This window comes from Lonchura striata, chromosome 28 (assembly GCF_046129695.1).
Source record: "Lonchura striata isolate bLonStr1 chromosome 28, bLonStr1.mat, whole genome shotgun sequence".
NCBI lineage: Eukaryota > Metazoa > Chordata > Aves > Passeriformes > Estrildidae > Lonchura > Lonchura striata.
In genome coordinates this window covers 6,112,433-6,133,538 of record NC_134630.1, presented here as the reverse complement: position 1 = coordinate 6,133,538, position 21,106 = coordinate 6,112,433, and the positions used below count along the sequence as shown (strand labels likewise).

Here is a 21,106-nt window from a genome sequence, read left to right as displayed (position 1 = left end):
GCTCTGTCCTCTTCCACGAGTCTCTGGACTGTTCCTCATCATGGGAATTGGTTTCCATGCCTGTGCAGGTGTCCGTGTGGTGTTCCCATCCGTGTGTCCCATCCCCAAGTGTCCCTGTTTGTGTGTCCCTGTCCGTGTGTCCCCATCCTGTGTCGCCCTGCCTGGCTGTCCACTCTCACCCCCGTTTGTCCCCATCTCTCTCTCCATGTGTCCCTGTCCCCATCCCTGCATGTCCCTCTACGTGCAACCCTGTTCGTGTCACTTCTCCGTCCCATTCCTGTCTGTCTGTCTGTCCCTGTCCCTGTGTTTCCATCCCATGGATCCCCATTGCTGCCCGTGTGCCCCCATCCCCGTGCATCCCTGTCCGTCTGTCCCCATCGCTGTCCGTGTGTCCCTGTCCGCGCATCCCTGTCCGTCTGTCCCCATCGCTGTCCGTGTGTCGGCGTCCCGGAGCCGCTCGGGGCCGGGCCCGGGGGTCCGGGGCCCCGGGCGGGGCGGGCGCGGCGGGCGGGGCCGGCGGCGGGGCGGGATCGGCTCTGCGGCGGCCGCACCGCACCGAGCCGAGCCGAGGCGAGCCGAGCCGAGCCTGCCCAGCCGAACCGGCCCCGCCGCACCGGCCGCAGCCCCGCCGAGCCCCGCCGCACCGAGCCGCGCCGGGCGGAGCGGAGCCGCCGCGCCGGGGCCGCCCCGGGCCGGGCCATGCGCTGAGGCCGCCGCGCCGCCCGCAGCCAAGGGCGGATCCCGGGCAGGACACGGTGAGGCGGCGGGCACCGCAATGCGACCGGCGCGGCGGGGGCCGGGGGAGCGCGGCCGGCGCGGGGACCGGGGGTGCTGGCGGGGAGCGGCGCGGCGGGACCCGCGACCCTGCCCCGCCATCTGCCCGTGCCCTCCCGCTGCCGCTCCATCTCCATCCTGAGCGGGATGCTCGTCCCTCCCTCCCGCTCCTCCATCTCCATCCCGCCCCTCCATCCAGCGCCTTCTGCCTCTCCGGCCGTGTCCTGCTCTTGCCCTGCCTCTCCATCTCCATCCTGAGCGGGATGCTCGCTCACCCTGCGCTTCCTCTGCCCCTCCGACCGACCTCCAGCCCCTTCATCCTCCATGCTGCCCTTCCCATGCTCCCCGTCCCACCCCTGCTCCCTCACCCCTGCCGTGCCCTCCCTCCTGACCCCCAGCTCCCCACCAGAGCCACCCCCAGTGCGGGGGGCCCGAGTGGGAGGGTGCTGGGGGGCTCTGGGGGGTGCAGAGCCCCCCGGCAGGATCAGGCCCGAGTGGTCCCTGCCCACGAGCTGAGGGGGGGCCGTGCTCCGGACCCTCGGGCACCAGGGGCTGTTGGGTTCGGGGTGCTGCTGGGCACAGGCCATGGGGTCACCTAAAGAGCCCCCCCGGTTCCGTGAGGCTCTGTCCAGCCCAGCCCCTCACCTCAGCACCCCATGGCAGGGCTGTGAGCCCGGGGGCACTTTTGGCACAGGTGGGACAGACAGGTGGAACAAGTGGAATGGCACAGGTGGGACAGGTGAGACAGGTGGGACAGGGTGCCACCACTGCCAGCCCCGGCCAAGGCTGGACGTTCCCACGCGCCAGCTCAGCCCCGGCCCCCGGGCGCTGGTGACGCTCCCCGCGTGGAGGATCCGAGGAGCCCACGGTGGGATGAGCTCCTTGGCTGGCCGAGCCCGCGGGGATGGGCTCCTCCAGCTCCCAGCCTCGCCTGGCCCTGGTGCCTGAGACATGCCGGGGGTTTGGGGCTGCTTTGTGGGGTCCGGACCCCTCGGTGCTCTGGGACAGGGATGCAGCAGTGTGGGAAGGGGCTGGTTCCCTGGAGATGCTCGGGGATGCAGGAGCTGCCGTGCCCAGGGCGGCCACCAGCACGGGGCTGCCTGGGGCGCTTTGCTGTCCCCCTTCCCTGAACTGGGCTGGCAGGAGTGGAGCTGACTGGGGACAGTCCTTAAGCAGTGCTCAGGCCCCCTTCCCTCCCCTCCTTCCCACTCATCCTGTGACTGGGTGCCTTTGGAAACCCTGTCCCGTGGTGGGTTTAATGTCCCCAAGGCTCTGAGGGTCCCACATGCCTTGGGGACCCTCGGGGGACAGAGCTGGTGCTGCCACCCCTGCGCCACACTGGGGGAGCTGGAGCAGGGGCTCAGCACCGGCGACTCTTTGTGTCCCTCGTTTCACAGCCCAGAGCTGCACTGGGGACCTTGCCTGGGTCCAGGTGTCCCCTGCGGGTGGGCACCGAGGTTTGGCAGCGTGAGGGTGCCCGGGGGGTCTCTGACCCACCGCCCGCAGCCAGAGCTGTGCCACACTCCTTCCCTCCACTCCCCAGCACATCCCTGGGGTGGCAGCGGAGCTGAGGGATGGCACGGCGTGGGACAGGGCGGCAGGGAGTGACACGGGTGACAGGACAGCAGCAGCGTGCCCTGTGTGTGTGAAAGGGCACCTCTGTACCTGGCCAGAGAGCCCAGCTGGGCACTCCAGGTGCCACCGTGACCTCGGGGGGCCGGTGACTGCCCTGCAGAGCTGCTCCCGCTGCCCGGGCGGGCTGGGGGGGTCCCTGCCCAGCGAGCCCCCCCCGGCAGCCTCGGCAGCAGCTGCGGTGCCGGTGGCCGCGCTCGGCCATATGGCCACAGCGGGCAGCCGGCAAAAATAGCCGAGGCACCGGGCCGGCGGGCAAGGGCGTCCCAAGGGCAGCGAGCCCAGCTCCCGGCCGGGGCCGCATCTCGGGGGGGATACCGGAGGTGACGCCTCCCTGTGCCCCAGCAGCGACCGCGGGGCAAGATGCCGGAGCAGAGCAACGATTACCGCGTGGTGGTGTTCGGCGCCGGCGGCGTGGGCAAGAGCTCGCTGGTGCTGCGCTTCGTCAAGGGGACCTTCCGCGACACCTACATCCCCACCATCGAGGACACGTACCGGCAGGTGATCAGCTGCGACAAGAGCGTGTGCACCCTGCAGATCACCGACACCACCGGCAGCCACCAGTTCCCGGCCATGCAGCGCCTGTCCATCTCCAAGGGCCATGCCTTCATCCTGGTCTTCTCGGTCACCAGCAAGCAGTCGCTGGAGGAGCTGAAGCCCATCTACCAGCAGATCGTGCAGATCAAGGGCAGCGTGGAGAGCATCCCCATCATGCTGGTGGGCAACAAGTGCGACGAGACGCAGCGCGAGGTGGAGAGCAGGGAGGGGGAGGCCATGGCCAAGGAGTGGAAATGCGCCTTCATGGAGACCTCGGCCAAGATGAACTACAACGTCAAGGAGCTCTTCCAGGAGCTGCTGAACCTGGAGAAGAGGAGGAACGTCAGCCTCACCATCGACGGGAAGCGCTCCAGCAAGCAGAAGAGGACAGACAAAATCAAGGGGAAGTGCAGCATCATGTAGAGCACCGGACTGGCCCGCGCCCCCCCTCCGGATGCCCACCCCCCCTTCTCCCCCCCACGGCTGGACGTGGCAGTGGCATCGCAGCGGGACAGTCCCCTCGTCCTCCGTGTGCCATCACTGTGACTGTGCGGGGACGCCGGCGCTCGGCCCGGGGCCGGGGGTGAAGACGGGGCCGAGGTGAGGGACACGCGGCCGCCCCCCCGGGCACGGCAGGACCGGGGACTCGCCGCCGGGACACCCGGACCGCACCCCCCGCACTCAGCACAACCGGTGCCACCGGGCCCGGCCCCATCGGTCCTCGCGGGAGGGAAGGACGGTGCCACGTGGGGGTGGCGGTGTCACCCTTGGGGACAGTCCCGCGCCCCCGTCCCCACGCCATAGTGCTCTGCTCCTGCGGGCAGAGCCCCGGGGCGGGGGCAGCCCCTGCCCGGTGTCCCCCTGCCCCATCCTGGTGCCATCACCCCCCCTCCAAGCACCCCCCAGCCCCATCCTGGTGCCACGGCTCCCCCAGCCCCGTGTGCTACCGCAGCCCCCCGAGCCCCCAGCCCGGCACCGCGGCCCCCCGGGCCCCCCGTGCCCCGCCAGCCCCGTGCCGGTGCCGCAGCCGGAGCCGCCAGCACAAGCACAAAAGCATCGGGGCCGCGGGAGGTCCTGACCCAGCACAATCCTGGTGAGCTCCGGGCGGGAGACCCCCGGCCCCACGGCCAGCCGGGCCCCCCGCGCTGCGGCGCCGGGGCCACCCCCTCCTCAGCGTCCCCCCGCGGGGTGGCCCCGGCCCCGCACCCCCGGGAACCCCCGACACCCCCCAGCTCTGGCGCAGCCCCGCTTGCTCCCCCCTCGGCCGGAGCGGGGTCCCCGCGCTGTCACCAGCCCCTCGTCCCCTCGAGGTTTGTCCCCTCGCTCCTTCCCCGGGGTGTCCCCGGGGTGTCCCCGGGGGTGTCCCCGGGGTGGCCCCGAGGGGTGGCCCCACGGGGGTCCCCGGGCAGGCCGAGCCCCCCCAGCTCCCCGCACCCCCCGGCGCTTTAAGCGAGGATCCGAGCGCCCGGGGACGAGGTGACGCTGTAGCCTTGATTCTAGAAATAGTCTTCCTTCAATAAAGAGACGAGAAACGCTCCCGCGGCCCCGGGCGGGGGTCGGCCAGGGGAGAGGTGAGTGGGACACGCGTGTGTGCGTGTGCGTGTTTATGTGTGTGTGTGTTTGTGTGTGTGTGTGACTGTTCACGCGTGCTGGGGGACAGCCACGGCTCTGCGGGGTGGCCACAGACACGCGTGTGCAGGTGTGTGACGCGTGTGATGCGTGTGCGGGGCCGTGTGCACGTGTGACGTTCGTGTGTGTGTGGGTGGCACAAATGTGACGCGTGTGCACGGGTGTGTGTGTGGCACAAATGTGACGCGTGTGCACGGGTGTGTGTGGCAGAAATGTGATGTGTTCTGTATGTGTGTGACACAAACGTGACACGTGTGCATGGGTGTGGGTGTGTGACACAAATGTGACGTGTTCCGTGTGTGCGTGACACAAATGTGCGTGTGACAAATGTGACACGTGTGTCCCGTGTGTGTAACAAAAATGCGACACGCGTGTTCCGTGTGTGTGTGTGACACGCGTGTTCCGTGTGCGTGTGCGCCTCCCCCGTGCCGCGTGCCCGCGCGTGTGACACGCGCGGGTGTGACGCGCGCGCGTGCCCGCGGGGAGGGGGCGGGAGCGCGGCGCGTGCGTCATCACGCCCGTTGCCACGGAAACCGGCGCTGCTCCCCGCGCGCGGGAGCCGCGTGGGCACCGGGAACGGGGCGGGAACGGCGGGGGGGGACGGGAACGGGGCGGGAACGGGCACCGAGAGACCGGCCAAGGGCGGGGATCCGGGGGAGGGATCCATAGGGGTGGTGATGGATCCATAGGGATGTCAGGGATCCATAGGGAGGGATCCATAGGGATGGTCATGGATCCATAGGGATGGTCATGGATCCATAGGGAGGGATCCATAGGGATGGTCATGGATCCATAGGGATGTCAGGGATCCATGGGGAGGGATCCATAGGGATGGTCATGGATCCATAGGGATGTCAGGGATCCGGGGGGACGGCTGGGATCCGGGGGGAGGGATCTATAGGGGTCGTGATTGATCCATAGGGATGGTGATGGATCCATGGCAATGGATCCATAGGGGTCATGATGGGTCCATAGGGGTGCTGATGGATCCATAGGGATGGTCACGGATCCATAGGGATGTCATGGATCTATAGGGATGGTGATGGATCCATGGGGAGGGATCCATAGGGGTGGTGATGGCTCTATGGGGATGGATCCATAGCGGTCGTGATGGATCCATAGGGATGTTAAGTATCCATAGGGATGGTGATGGGTCTATGGGGATGGATCTATAAGGGATGGTGATGGATCCATGGGGAGGGATCCATAGGGGTGGTGATGGATCCATAGGGACAGTCACAGCTCCATGCAGATGGTGATGGATCCACAGAGACAGTCATGGATCCATAGGGATGGTGATGGATCCATAGGGACAGCCATGGATCCATAGGGATGGTGATGGATCTCTGGGAACAGCCAGAGCTCTCTGGGATGGTCACAGAGCCGTGGGGGTGCTCTGAGCTCCGTGGAGACAGTGCCAGCTCCGCAGGGATGTCACAGCTCCATGGCACTGCCTGTGGGGCCTGTCCCCGTGTCCCTCCTGTGGCCTGGGGGGATCTGGGACCCTCTGTGGGTGCCAGGGCAGGACAGTGGCACAGGCACACGCAGGCATGGGGACACTTGGTGCCAGTCCCCACCTGCTGGCACCCCTCAGGACTCTCAGGTATTTGGGGTGGCACCATCACACCAAAACTCAGAGCGCTTCCAGAGGTTCCACAACGCCTCAGAGGCAGAAAATCCCAATTTCCCCCCATCCCCGGGTCCCCCCTCCCCATTTCTGTCCCCTCTCACTGCCCCCCAACTAACGGGGACCTGTGCCCGCCGTGTCAGGGGACGCCCCGGTCCTGCTGCAGCCCCGCGTGTCCCTCGGGATGCTGCCAGGGATGGGAAGTCCCCCCAAATCCTCATCCTGAGCCCCCAAAAATCAGCGCAGCACCGGGAGGGAGTATCCTCGCCGGGAGCCCGGAGCCTCCCCCGGGTCCAGGCGTTAAACAAAGCTGCTCCTGAGCGTTAATTAGCGGGATGAGCCCTGGGATGAGCCGCGCTGCAGCCGGTTCCCGTCGCATCCCGCGGCCATCAATTCCACAAATGCGGATTTTGGGACCCAAACCCTCTCCCGGCATCGTGTCTCGCACTGGCATCGGCGCTGTGGGGAATATTGTCCCTTGTGTCGCCCCCGGGGCGGGGGGACACCGCCACCCCGGCACCCCTCGGGGGTTGCCCCGCGCCCGGTGCTGCCCGTCTGCAGGAAAAGCGGATTAGGACCCGGCGGGTCGGGACATACGGGAGCAAAGTGGATTAGGGGAAAAATCAGCCTTCTTCCAACTAACAGGATTATTGAGTTTCCAGCCCGATCCCAGCGCGGCCGCAGCTTTGCCCGTCGAGGTGGGGACACCCCGGGCTTGGCGTTTCCCCACCTCAGTTCCTGCGGACTGGGATGCGCTGGGAAGCGATGGCTGCTGCCCGGGGGACGTGGCTGTGTCCCCCCACGGTCACTCCCGAGGGGCCTCCGGGCCTCCCTCGCCCCGCCGGGACCAGGCACCACCGGGACCCGCCGGCCGCGCTCGCCCGGTGCCTGTGGCAGCCGCGGGGGGAAAAATCAAAGCCGCGATTCAAGGCGTGATTTCCGCTCCCCCCGCGCCGCCAGCGTGACTCCCACTGATTCATCCCCACGGATTTTCCCCTCGCTCCCCAGGGGCAGCAGCTCCCCGAGGTGGGCGCAGAGCGAGGCCGCGACCCCCGGGCTGTGATGGTTTGGGGGGTTCGGGGTCCCCAGGCCCTGCAGCGCGGCCGCAGAGCGGGTCCGGTCGGGCGGCACCGGGCCCTCCGGAGGAGCACAGACCGGGGGATCCCCGTGGGGGCACCAGGGGACCCGGGGGCGCCACCACCGGGGGATCCCCGGGGGTCCCGGCGTGTCCCCTCCCGGCGCTTCGCGCCGCGGCCGCCACGTGCCCCCTCCCACCTCATTAATATTAATGACCGCTCTGTGAAACCACGCCCCGTTCCCAGCCCCGCGCGCTGATTGGCCGCTCCTCCCGCCGCTCCTCCGCCGGCCCCGCCCCCTCCCCGCCCGCCCTCCGCGCCGCCGCCGCCGCAACCGAACTTGGCGGCCGCTCCCGGCCCCGCCCCCCGGCCGGCCCGCCCCCCGCGCGCCGCGCTCCGCGGGCTCCCATTGGCTGCGGGCGCTGTCCGTCAGGCGCGCGGGGCGGGGCCGGCGCCGCCCGCGGGGCCAGCAGGGTGCGTTGCGCCGCGCGGTGTCTGAGGCGGCGGCTCCGCTCCGCGCCCGCTCCCGCCGCTACCGGTGAGGAACCGCCGGGAACGGGGCGGGACGGCCGGGGACAGCGAGGGGGACACGCCCGGCTGCCTCAGGCCGCGGCTTGGCCGACAGCCCCCGCCTCGGCGCGGCCCTGCCCGGGGTGGGGGGGCCGGGCCGGGGAGGCCGGAGGGGCTCCGGGGGTGGGGGGGGTCTGGGCGGGGGCAGAGCGGCGGCGGGCCCGGGGGGGGCGGGGGGGATCAGGGGGTGTGGGGGACCCTGGGGATGGGGCCGGGGGTCCCGGGGGGCTCGGGAGGAGTTGGGCACGAGCCCCCGGGCCGGTTTGGGTGGGGGTCCCGGGGGAACGGGGGGAGCGGGGCAGGAGCCCCTGGGCCGGTCTGGGTGGGGGTCTGGGGGTCCCGGGGGAACGGGGCAGGAGCCCCCGGGCCGGTCTGGGTGGGGGTCCCGGGGGAGCGGGGCAGGAGCCCCCGGGCCGGTCTGGGTGGGGGTCCCGGGGGAACGGGGGGAGCGGGGCAGGAGCCCCCGGGCCGGTCTGGGTGGGGGTCTGGGGGTCCCGGGAGTACCGGGAGGAATTGGGCAGGAGCCCCCGGGCCGGTCTGGGTGGGGGTCTGGGGGTCCCGGGAGTACCGGGAGGAATTGGGCAGGAGCCCCCGGGTCGGTTTGGGTGGGGGTCTGGGGGTCCCGGGGGGAGCGGGGTGGGGTGAGAGAACCCCCGGGCAGGTCTGGGGGAGGCTGGGGGTGTGGGGGTCCCGGGGGTGTGGGGGTCCCTGGGGTCGGCATCAGCAGCTCGGGGGGCACAGCGCTGGGTGGGATTCGGGCACAAGGCTCAGGGCCAGGAGATGGCGTTGGGGGTGTTTGGGGGGGCACAGAGAGGGGTCGTGGTGGATTTCTGGGGGGGTCTCGGCGTTTTTGGATGAAAAATTGAGGGGATGGGGGCAGAGGAGGGTGGGGTGGGGATGGCGAGGGGCATCTTTGGGTGGATGAGGCGACAAGGGACAGTCGGAATCGATGCGGCTCGGTGCCAGCTGCTTGGGAAGTTGGGTGACTTGATGGTGGAGCAGCCCCGGTTTGGGGTGCAAAGGGAGGCTGGGAGCTCCCACCAACATCGCAGAATTTACTTGTTTTGTTTCCCGCCGGCGAGCCGAGGGTGGGTTGGCGTGGCTGGCACAGGACAGCGGTGGCATCCCGCCTCGGGCGGGCAGGATTCGGGAGGCTCCGGGGAATTGTGTGGGTTGCGCAAAGGAGGGGTGGCTGCAGCATCTGGGTTTTGTGTTATTGAGGTGTAGAGGAGGTAAGTGGGTGCTGCAGACAAAGGGAGAGAGAGAGAAATCTGTCTCCTGCTCCTCACTTCCAGTTGGAGGTGTGCAATGGGAAGCTGGGCGTCCTTTAGGAGTTGGGGAAGTGCAGGGAAGCAGGGATTGGAGCTGTGGGTGCAAATCTGGGCTTTGCCTCCATCCTGGGCTGTGGCCATCAGGTGTGGCCTTAAACCAAAGCCAGACGGGCTGGGCTGGAGCTGTGTCTGCTCTGAGACACCTCTGCTGCTGCTTGGAGGAAGTTATTGTGGCTAAATAGGGGTTTTTTTTGGGGAAAACTGGCACCATCCAGCTTTGTGAGCTTCTTGTGGCGCTGCCCTGGACATGTCCAGTGGGGGTGATTCCTACCAGGAGGAAATCTGGAGTGTGACAGATTAATCTGGGCAAACTCGAGGTGATTTCTTGGTTTTCTTTGGCTTCCCAGGCTGAGCTCAGGCCTCCATCCCTGGGAGGTTCCACAGGTCTTTGTCTCCCTGCCACAGGCATTTCCACAGGCAGGTGAGCAGATCCTCCTGAGGTTTCAGCTCCCAGCTCAGCTCCACGACCCTCGAACAAATCCAGGGGAATTTGTGACTCTGTAGCCACCATTCATCCCGTTCTTTTGCGGGGGGAAAAACGGGAGGAAAAGCTGGATCAATGGGGTTAAATGGAGCCGATTGTCCCAGAGGTTTTCTCCTGCCAGCTGTGGCTGTGACACGAATGGAAATGGCTCTTTTGTGTGGCTGCTGGGGGCGCTGCCATGCTTGACACAGTTTTGGTGCCCATTCCCTTTTTCCTGCTCTTCCCATCTCATCCCTGGGTGTGTTTTGAACACCCCGGAGGGAATTAATGCATCCAGAGCTGCCCTGAGGAGCTGGGAGGGCAGCGTGTGACAGCGAACACGGAGCTTTGTCCCTGCCTGGGCTGTCATCAGTCCCTGGAGCTCGTTAGCTTAACGAGGAACCCCTCGTCTCATCCCTACCCTTGGCTCCAGAGGAACTGGACACTCTGCCCCTTGGAAAAAGCTGATTTTCTGTGGCAGTTTCCTGATTTTTGTGGCAGTTTCCTGATTTTATGGCAATTTCCTCGCTCTTAGGGGATCGTGGCTGGCCCTGCCCCGTTAGAGCCGGGGCTGGACGAGCTCCAGCTCTGGAATAATCTCCCTGGGAATGCTCTGCTTCGTGGAGGGCTCCAAGTGGCCACTTGTGCAGTGGCCAGCGGGTGGGGGAAGCTGTTTGGGCACCCTCAGGAAGAGGTGGCGAGTACACAGCTGGAGCTGGCACTTAAAATCCTAATTTTTCTTGCCTTTTCAGCCCTAAAAATGTGCTTGGGATGGAAATACGGGGTGGTTTGGTTGGATTTGTAACCCCCAGTGCAGCTCTGGAAGAGTTTCCAGAGGCTGTGGGGAGCAGCAGAGTTGGCAGAGGGGTGGGAAAAAGGGGGTGGGTGACCCAAAAACCTGGAAAAGCAGGAGGGAGTTTTGTGATTGTTTGGGGATTCTTGTGCCTGGAGAAAGAGAGGGAGGAGAAAAAGGGATTTATAGAATATGGTGTTTGTGCTGATGCGAGATAATTGAGGGACCTGCTTGAGGGTGTAGATCCTTCCTCATTTTTATGAGAAATCAGAGGAGCTGAGGTCACCAGAAATCCTGGAACGGTTTGGGTTGGAGTGACCTTGGCAGGGACATCTTCCACTGCCCCAGCTTGCTCCAAGCCCCAGAATCCCTGCCTGCCTTGATGTCAGGATCTCACAGCTGAGCTTTGAGGTGGAAAGCTCTGATTGCTAAAATATTCTGGAATTCCTGGAGCAGTGGAAACCTCTAATTCCAATATCCTGGAATTCCTGGAGCGGTGGGAACCTCTAATTCCAATATCCTGGAATTCCTGGAGTGGTGGGAACCTCTAATTCCAATATCCTGGAATTCCTGGAGTGGTGGGAACCTCTAATTCCAATATCCTGGGATTTCTGGAGCGGTGGAAACCTCTAATTCCAATATCCTGGAATTCCTGAAGCAGTGAAAACATCTAATTCCAATATCCTGGAATTCCTGAAGCAGTGAAAACATCTAATTCCAATATCCTGGAATTCCTGGAGTGGTGGGAACCTCTAATTCCAATATCCTGGGATTCCTGAAGTAGTTCAGCCACAGAAATCTTCTCTGTAGAGCTGGAGTCTGGATTTTCCAGCTGCAGCATCTCCAAGCTCTCTGCTCAGGTGTCTCTGTGCTCCTCACCTGTTGCCAGGTGATTTTTTTAAAAAATCTTTATCTTCCTCTCCTCTGGCTTTTCCACAAACTGAAAAGGGAACAGAACCAAAACCATAAATCCAGTTCCCTGCCTGCCCATTGTCACATTCAGACAAAAAAAGAAAAAAAAAAAAAGAAAGCAAGCAAAGCTGGGAGAGAGAGCTTTGTCTTAAATATTAATTAGTCCGAGATTTACCCACTTAATTTGTACTTGACAGTAAATTGCTGGGATTCAGAGAACTGGCAGAGCCTGGGCTTTGCTTTTGGTCCCCCCTGTTATCATCTGCTGCTGCTTGCTTGTGCCAAAAAGGGCCTGGATGAGAAGCTGGGGACAAACGAGCCATTGTGCCCCAAACCTCGGTGGCATTTGGAGTTTGTGAAAGTGAAACTCGCTTGCAAACGCTCTGGAGTTTAAATCTTCCCCCCAAAAAAAACCGCTTCTGAAATGTCGTCTCTTGCACAATCCTGGCCCAAAATACCTTTTTCCTCCTCCAAAATACCTGGGCAGCCATCAAGGAATTCAAACCAACCCAACCAAAAGCAGCCACGGGGATAAATGTGTTTAATGTGGTGAATCCTCGCTGGTGGGGGGCTCTGAGGGAGGTTTGAGCTTTGTTTGGAGGGGTGGAAGGAGCTGGATTTTCCCTGGGAATGAGCTCTGGATTCAGCTGATCCTTCCCATTCCAGCAGGGTTGGAACCTCCAGCAGTTCAGGGTTTTTTTTGTGGGATGGGTGGGTAGGGATTGGCTGTGACGTTAAGGACAAAAAAAAAAAAAAATTAAAGGAGGAAATTCGGGCACGCTGTTAATGCTGAGACACAAAACAGGAAATTTAGTTAAGGGCTGTGCTTTTTCATCATTTATCCTGTGTTTTTCCCCCTCCTGACAGACAAGAAGGAGTTTTAAAGTACTTCAGCCTGGGTTGGGTCTGTACAGCTGAAAGCATTCCCGAATTTCCACTTAAAGATGGATTTTTAGTGTCTTTTCAGAAGCTGCAAAAGCCAAGAAACTTCAGCAGCTCCTGCTTTGTTTTCATATTTGAGAAAACAGAGTTGTTTGGGAAATAATCTCGCTCCAATGGGAATGGGGGAGCAGGAAAATGGGCCCTGATTCCAGAGGGAAGGAGATTCCCCCTCTTGGCACGTCCAGGTCCCTCTCAGGTGACAGCAGGGAGGTGACAGCCAGGGATGGACACTCTGCTGACACCCCCCCTGAAAGCTTCTTTGTTTTACTCCCAACTTGTCCCCTCTGGAAATAACAAAGAAATCTATTTTTAAATCTATAGAGTAGTTTGGAAAGGGTTTTTTTTTTTCAGCCCTGGAGGCATTTTGTCCATTTCTGCCTCATCTGCTGTTAGAAAAATGCACAAAATTTAAACGTTTCTGGTGTGGCTTAACCCCTCCAGAGCCCCTCCCGAGCTCGGGAGCTGCGGGAGGATTTCTCTGGATGTGCTGCAGGAGCTGCTTTTGGGAGGTTTTTAGTGTTATTTTTTTTTTCCATTTCCTCTACTCTGAGTTACTTCTCTTTTTTTCTTGCTGGCAAGGCCTCGGTGTTTATGCTCCATAAATCCTGACGTGGCCCGGCTGCTCCTCCGAGCAGTTGTGGTGCAATTCCCAAACAAATGTTGGGAATCTCATCAAGCTCTTCTATCAGGGAGAAGAGCAAGGCCTGAGGGGCTCTTTGTTTCCTTTTTTTGTTGAAGGAAGAGCTTTTGGTGAGGCTGAGAACTGCTGCTTGTGTTTCAGCTTGGGAATTCTGTCCCTGCGTGGGGTCTCGGCAGTTCTGGTGGCTCAGGATCCAGGAGAGCCAGCAGGGAGCTCCAGGGGCTGCATTTCCAGGGATCCACAGGATCCGGCAACATTTCCAACGCTCCTGGGGGAAGATTTTGGGTTTGGAACCATTTTTCCTGTGATCCATGGGATTCTGCTGGTGTCAGGTTTAATTGCATTAATCCCAATCAAACCTTGGCATTCCTGTAATTTGGAGCATGGAATCCTGATCCATTGGCTTTTTTAGGGTGATCTGGCCTCTCTCAGTTCTTTTCCTTGCAATTTAAATCCCGGTGCTGCTTTCCCTACAAATGCCAGGTGTTCCCTGGAATTGTCCCAGGCCAGGTTGGGAACAGGAGAAGGTGTCCCTGCCATGGCAGGGGGTGGCACTGGATGGACATTTCCAACCCAAACCATTCCATGATTTTCCAGACCAGGGGTGTCTGTCCATCAGCTGGGAGCTGTGCAGCACGCTGGGCTTTTTTTGGGAAACAAATCCACGATCCAGACATTCCCAGCAGACATTCTGGCACAGCCAGCAGCGTGATCACAGATATGTCTTTATCTCTCCCAAGTTTATCCTGTTTCACTGAGCTGAGCTGGCTCCTGGTGCTCCAGCATCCCCCAGCTGAGCCATCCCTGCTCCTCTAGTGAATCCCTCTTTCCTGGTATTGCTCTAAAAATGGGAAAGGGAGCTGGGAAGGGGCTGGAGAGTTCCTGAGGGAGTTGGGAAGGGGCTGGAGAGTTCCTGAGGGATCTGGGAAGGGGCTGGAGAGTTCCTGAGGGAGTTGGGAAGGGGCTGGAGAGTTCCTGAGGGATCTGGGAAGGGGCTGGAGAGTTCCTGAGGAGCTGGGAAGGGGCTGGAGAGTTCCTGAGGGAGTTGGGAAGGGGCTGGAGATTCTGAGGGAGCTGGGAAGGGAATGGAGAGTTCCTGAGGGAGCTGGGAAGGGAATTGAGAATTCCTGAGGGAGCTGGGAAGGGGCTGGAGAATTCCTGAGGGAGCTGGGAAGGGGCTGGAGAGTTCCTGAGGGAGTTGGGAAGGGGCTGGAGAGTTCCTGAGGGAGCTGGGAAGGGGCCCAGCCTGGAGAAAAGCGGGATCAGGGCGACATTCCCAATGCCCACACGTCCCCAGCAGGAGGGGACAGGAGGGGCTCTGCTCCCAGGGGACACCAGGACAGGAGGGAACAGCCCCAGGTGGGACATGAGCAGGAATTTCCTCTGGAACTGGTTGTTAAACCTTGGGAAGAGCTGCCCAGGGAGGTTTGGGGTCCCTGGAGGTGATGAATTCCACAGGGGTGAAATTCAGAATTTGCTTTGTAGGGGTGAGGAATTACCCACAGCAGTTTTCACAGAAGTGAAATACAGAATTCCTTTTGCAGGGCCAGGGCTGAGAATACCCACGGGGGTAAAATTCAGAATTCACTTTGTAGGGGTGAGGAATTACCCACAGCACTTTCCACAGGGGTGAAATTCAGAATTCCCTTTGCAGGGCTGAGGAATTACTCACAGCACTTTTCACAGGGGTGAAATTCAGAATTCACTTTGTAGGGCTGGAGCTGGGATTACCCACAGAGGTGAAATTCAGAATTCCCTTTGCAGGGCTAGGGCTGAGAATACCCACGGGGGTAAAATTCAGAATTCACTTTGTAGGGCTGAGGAATTACCCACAGCACTTTCCACAGGGGTGAAATTCAGAATTCCCTTTGCAGGGCTGTGGCTGGGAATACCCACAGGGGTTGAAATTCAGAATTGCCTTTGCAGGGCCAGGGCTGGGAATACCCACAGCACTTTTCACAGAGGTGAAATTCAGAATTCCCTTTGCAGGGCCAGGGCTGGGAATACCCACAGCACTTTTCACAGAGGTGAAATTCAGAATTCCAGGTTTCTGGCTCTGGGTGCCTGCCAGGGATTTGTCACGGGGCAACTCCTGCTCTGGGCGAGGGGCCCGTGCCTGGAGGGAGCAGCTCTGTCCCCGAGCCCTGTGGGGCACAGAGGGTGCAGGACAGGGAAGGGCTGGCTCGGGAATGCTGTTGGGAATCTGCCCAAGGGATTTTTGGGAATGGCAGAGGGATGGGAGCGGAGCTGCCGCCGTTCCCACGCGTTGGGAATGTCGGGATGAGCCACCTGGAGTGGGTCAGTCCCTGAGCCCAGCTCTCCTCTCTCTGATTGCTAATTAGCTGGTTAACATTCCCTGCCTCATTATCCCACTTTTGGCTTTTCTTCCCGGGGATCTGAGCCTTTCCAGGGCTCCAGAGGAGCGTTAACTCTCACTCTGGATTGAGCAGCTCCTGTTTGTGAGCACCGTTTGTGGTGTAAACCCAAATTCCCCTCCACGTGCACCATTTTTAGGGATACCTACGAAACCATCGCAGAGTTCTATCCCATTTTGCTGTGCTTTTTGATTTATGGCCGATCCTAGGGGACAATTCCCATTCCTGCATTGCCAGGATAGAGGCAATCAGTGAGGAATATCTTAGTGGCAGCCCAGTTTAAAACTATTTTCCCCATTCCAACAGGGACTTTAATTCCATTTTAACACTCCCAGCCACTCCGTGAGCTCATTAATGCTCTGTGCTGCAGAGAGTTCTTCGCCCTGTGGCAAAACTTTCCAAATTCCGTGATTTTTTTTTTTTCAATTTTTTTTTTTTTTTTCTCCTGTTAAGGTGTGAAAAATGCTGTTCTGGTGTTCTCTGGAAATAGTTCTCACCTTTGGAATAATACTGGAGAGAGGCAGAGTGCTGAAAATAGCAGCAGCTGCCATAGGCCGGGATGGAGTTGTGTTGTCAGTCATGGGAACAGAAATCCAATTCCACCTGCGGATGAGCATTCCCGAAATAGAAGAGGGGTTGTCAACCACCAGAGGAGATGCATTGTGTGCATCCCTGGTGAGGAAAAAAAAATTAAAAAAAAAAAAAAAAAAATCAGATCCACGTTTCCCAGCGGTTCGGAAAACTTGGGAGAGTCCCAGAGCTGCCTTTGGGAGGGGTGGTTTGGCTAAAATGTGGTGGTTTGGAGGTAAACCTGGGCAAAAAGCTCGCTGGGATTCCAAAGGGATTCTCAGAGAGAGGTTTTGCCAGCCTGGGGAAGGTGGGAAAGGCTCCAGGGTCGGGAAAAGCACTTGGGGAAGGTCGTTGGAGGGGCAGGAAGTTTTTATGGGAGGCTGAACAAAGCTGGGTAGGAAATGGATTCACAGCCAAGGCAGGGGGGCTGCGCTGCTTCCCCGAATTCCAGCACTCCCGAGGCACTCCAGGTACAAATTCTCCATTTTTCCTGCAATTCCAGGAGCCACAGAGCCTCTGGTGCAGCTGCTTTTCTTGCCCAAACTCCCCCAATCCGTTTTTTTAACAGATTTATTCGTCTCATCCTCAAAACTCCTGTCCCCTTTGGCATAAATAAACCCTCCCTCTTTGGTGTTTTCCATGTGCAGGCTGCTGTAATTATGGGTTTGGATTCCTGCTGGGACTGATTGTGCCGAGCTGATCCAAGTGCTGGTGCCCATGGATCAGCTTTGGGGCTGGTGATTAAAATAAAACAGAATGGCTGGGTGGGAAGAGGGCTGGGCCTGGCCACCTTCCATTTAATCCTAGAACAGACTGGAAAAGCTTTTTGTCCACATCCGTATTTTCCTGAATGTTCTCCTAGGTTTTATCCAAGCTGGAATATTTTTTCCTCTGTGCTCTGGTTGGTTGTAAATTCCAGTTCTTAAAATTTGTTATTTCTGCGTTTTCCCAGATCGCAAATTTCAGTGGGATTATCCAAGGAAAAAAAAACATTTCTGCCAGTTTTTGTCGAAATAAAACTGGGGATGCTGAGGGCTGGCAGTGCACCTCATCCATTCCTTCCAGGATAACGCTGTTATCCTGGTTTAAAAGGTTCTTGTGGTTGCAGTAGGAAGTGGAGGAGCAATTCCAGGATTTAATGAATACTGTCCTTAATGCCTGAGTGCCTTCCCATCAGCCCAAAGGGAGTGGGAATGGGAAAGAATTCCAGGAGCAGAGCTGGATAAAGCTGCAGAAACTCTGTGTGAATGTGCTGGAAGAAAAAAAAAAAAAGATGGATTGGGAAGTGAGAACCCATAAATCTGCCACCTCTGTCACCTCTCTGGGAATGGGAATTTGCTCCATTCCCTGCATTCCCAGCAGATCCTGCTCTAATCCAGGCCTATAAATACTCCTGGTTTGCCTTCCTGGCTGACGTGGCTCCGGCAGGGATCTGTTAGGAGCAGGATTTTGTGGGATTCAGAGGATTTTTGGTGGTGGCTGCTGCGCTCTTTGGGGGTTTCTTGGTGGAGCTGGGAGTGAGGATGACACAGGCAGAGCTGGAATCCCATTCCTGCCAGGATCCTGGGATATTTCCTGCTCTGTGGGATGGCAACCACACTCGGTATTCCAGCGTTGGAAGGAGCTTCCCTCCAAGCTCCTGAGCTGCTCCATCCTCAGGGACATGGATTTTCCAGCTTTGCCAGCTCCAGGAGGGCAGGGCTAGGTGGGATTTTAGGAATTCCTCCCTGTGAGGATGCTGAGGGAAGGGCATGGAATTCCCAGAGCAGCTGTGGCTGCCCCTGGATCCCTGGGGGTGTCCAAAGCCTGGCTGGAGCAAACTGGGATAGTGAACAGATTCCCTACCCTTGGAATGGGATGGGCTTTGAGATCCACCCAAACCTTCCTGAGGTTCCACGATCCCAAACAGGATTTTTCTCCAAGTCCCTGGGCCGTGACCCTGCCAGTGCAGCCCTGAGGGGTTCTGGTGTAAATCCCGAGGTTTGGGAGCTCACACCAGGCAGGAAAAGGCTCCCTTAAACTCCACGGAACTCCCACTGGCTTTCCTGTATTCCCAACTCCTTTTCCTGGATGATTTCTCCGTGTGTGTGTGTGTGGGGACAGCTCTGCCCCTCCCTGTGCCACGTCCTGGCGGCTTTGTCCTTGTCCCCAGCGGGTCTGGTGGCACCGAGGGGCTCTGCAGAGCTGGCACCGAGCCCCTGCTGCCAGCTGGGGCCAGGGCCTGGGAGGAGTTTTCCCAGTTCCCAAAGGGATGAGTTTCTCCCAGTTCCCAAAGGGATGAGTTTTCCCAATTCCCAAAGGGATGAGTTTTCCCAGTTCCCAAAGGGATGAGTTTTCCCAGTTCCCAAAGGGATGAGTTTTCCCAGTTCCCAAAGGGATGAGTTTTCCCAATTCCCAAAGGGATGAGTTTTCCCAGTTCCCAAAGGGATGAGTTTCTCCAGTTCCCAAAGGGATGAGTTTCTCCCAGTTCCCAAAGGGATGAGTTTTCCCAGTTCCCAAAAGGAGGGATGGTTTTTCCCAGTTCCCAAAGGGATGAGTTTTTCCCAATTCCCAAAGGGATGAGTTTCTCCCAGCTCCCAAAGGGATGAGTTTTTCCCAATTCCCAAAGGGATGAGTTTTCCCAATTCCCAAAGGGATGAGTTTCTCCAGTTCCCAAAGGGATGAGTTTCTCCAGTTCCCAAAGGGATGAGTTTTCCCAGTTCCCAAAGGGATGAGTTTTCCCAGTTCCCAAAGGGATGAGTTTCTCCAGTTCCCAAAGGGATGAGTTTCTCCCAGTTCCCAAAGGGATGAGTTTCTCCCAGTTCCCAAAGGGATGAGTTTTCCCAGTTGCCAAACAGAGGGATGAGTTTTCCCAATTCCCAAAGGGATGAGTTTTCCCAATTCCCAAAGGGATGAGTTTTCCCAGTTCCCAAAGGGATGAGTTTCTCCAGTTCCCAAAGGGATGAGTTTTCCCAGTTCCCAAAGGGATGAGTTTTCCCAATTCCCAAAGGGATGAGTTTTCCCAATTCCCAAAGGGATGAGTTTTCCCAGTTCCCAAAGGGATGAGTTTCTCCAGTTGCCATCTCTGCTGTCCCCAGGGCAGGGCCACAACAGGAACAGGCAAACATCCCGAGCTTCCTGGTGCATCCCAGGCTCCCAGTGCTTCCCTGCTCCAGGTGCTGCTCCCTGCTTTTTATCCGGCAGGTTCTGCTGTTAATGATTACACAGGGAGCAGTTCCCTCAGGGCAGCCGAGCCTGGCACTGCCCCGAGGCCTCCTGCTCCCCTGCTTGGTTTTTGTCACCCTTGGAAACAAGCTGGGATAATAATTTGTAGGTTTATTCCCTTAAAATTCCAGTGTGAATCGGGGGTTTCTCTGCCCGGAGCAGAGGGATTTTCTGCTGGAAGTGCTGAGGAGTTAAATCCCAGAGTTCCAGCTGGGACAGAGTGGGAACACAAACCTGGCTGGGATATTTACCCTGGAGCCGATGACAAATCTCAACTGACGTCGGTGGGGCTAGGTTTTATCAGAGGTGTTTTCCAAAGGATAAATCAACATTGGGAAGGTTTTTAGGGAAGCACAGCTCCATGGAGGGGCTGGGTTTTATCAGAGGTGTTTTCCAAAGGATAAATGAAATATTGGGAAGGTTTTTAGGGAAGCACAGCTCCGTGGAGGGGCTAGGTTTTATCAGAGGTGTTTTCCAAAGGATAAATCAACATTGGGAAGGTTTTTAGGGAAGCACTGCTCCATGGAGGGGCTGGGTTTTATCAGAGGGGTTTTTGGGAAGGTTTTTAGGGAAGCACAGCTCCATTATGGGGCTGGGCTTTATCAGATGTGTTTTCTGAGGGATAAATCAACATTGGGAAGGTTTTTAGGGAAGCACAGCTCCAAGGTGGGGCTGGGTTTTATCAGAGGTGTTTTCCCAGCAATAAATGAAACATTGGGAAGGTTTTTAGGGAAGCACAGCTCCGTAACCACATCCTGGCCACTTGTTCAGAACAAACCAAGGAACTGATGAGGTGGGAGAGTGGTGGGGCAGCCAGGCTGTGGGGAGAACATCAGGATCTTTGCACAGATCTGGCCCCGTGTCCGTGGGGATGAGGCTCCTCAAACCCTCCCCTGAATTCCCTCTGCTTCCTTTGCTTCTGCTGGGCTGGGGCCCCAACTCTGCTCTTTTCTTTTTTTCCCTTTTGCAGATGTCATTCTCTGCCACCTGACAAAGGAACAGAATGCAGCAATTTTCCCTAACCTAAATAGTGGCTCTGTATTTCCAGCTCCCCTGGAACTGGAATTAATTTAGTGTGTGGGCTTTTTAATTGGCTCGTTGTGGGGAGGAACAGAAGATGAAATGCTGCAGCTCTGCCTTCCTCTTCCCTTTCTTCCCTTAAATCTTTGTCACTCTCCTTGTCTTTCACTTCCATGAGTCGCTCAGGTTATTTTTCCCCAGTTTCTTTTGTTGCAACTCCTCTCTGCCAGCCTCAGGAATGTCACGGATGGGGCTGCTTCCTCCTCCTGGGACAAATCCCTGGAATTGGTTCTCCACTCCTGGTGGAGTTTTGGGATGGATGGATGGATGATTGATGGAGATGGATGGATGAAAAGCAGGACCAGGGGGACATTCCCAATGTCCACAAGTCCCCAACAGGAAGATGGAGGGAGGGATGGATGGATGGATGGATGGATGGATGGATGGATGATGGATGGATGAATTGCTGGAGGTATGGATGGAGCAATGGAGGGATGAATGGATGGATGATGAATGGATGGATCCTCATTCCAATGGAGCCATCTTCAGACTCGGATGTGGAACTGCACAGGTGACAGCCTGGGAGCTGCCAGGCTTTTCCCTTCCCACCAAAAAAATCTCTTTTGGAATCGATGTGTTCAAAGCCAGGTCTAAGCCGATAGAAATTGGGGTTTTTTTATCCCACATTCCATGGATCAGCATGGAGAAAGCCTCAAGTACCACCTGCATCATCCTCACTAAACCTCTCCTGCGAGGACTTTTAGGATTTCATCCGCCAAAAAAATCTCAAAGGCAGGTCCTGAACATACTGAAATGTAAATAAACCACCCCAAAGGACACACTCCTCATGTGGCTGAGTGGATTTGAATTGATTTGGAGTGGGCTGGATTCCAGCAGGGAGAAAACAGGGAAAACACAGGGGAAAAAGAGGCTGCTGAAAATGGGAGAAAAGGTGTGAGGTGCTTTAAATAGTTCAGGAATGGGCTGGATTCCAGCAGGGAGAAAACAGGG

General features: G+C 58.6%; 2 protein-coding genes across 3 annotated transcripts in view; both read left to right on the top strand.

Moving 5' to 3' along the window:
* The first annotated feature begins 669 nt into the window (after window positions 1-669).
* DIRAS1 (DIRAS family GTPase 1) lies at window positions 670-3,837 on the top strand. The gene is made up of 2 exons (XM_021544087.3): window positions 670-755; window positions 2,755-3,837. Exon 2 carries the CDS (start codon window positions 2,770-2,772, stop codon window positions 3,364-3,366), a length of 597 nt encoding a protein of 198 aa, XP_021399762.1. The 5' UTR covers window positions 670-755; window positions 2,755-2,769; the 3' UTR covers window positions 3,367-3,837.
* Window positions 3,838-4,278: 441 nt separating this feature from the next.
* The window catches only part of GNG7 (G protein subunit gamma 7), a 48,289-nt gene continuing 31,461 nt past the window's right edge, over window positions 4,279-21,106 (top strand). Inside the window, exon 1 of one of the 2 annotated variants that reach the window (XM_077788814.1) lies at window positions 4,279-4,514. The gene's annotated coding sequence lies outside the window, so the exon portion shown is untranslated. Of the gene's footprint in view, window positions 4,515-7,727; window positions 7,814-21,106 lie in introns of those variants that run through there. The other variant, XM_077788813.1, reaches the window with a different exon arrangement.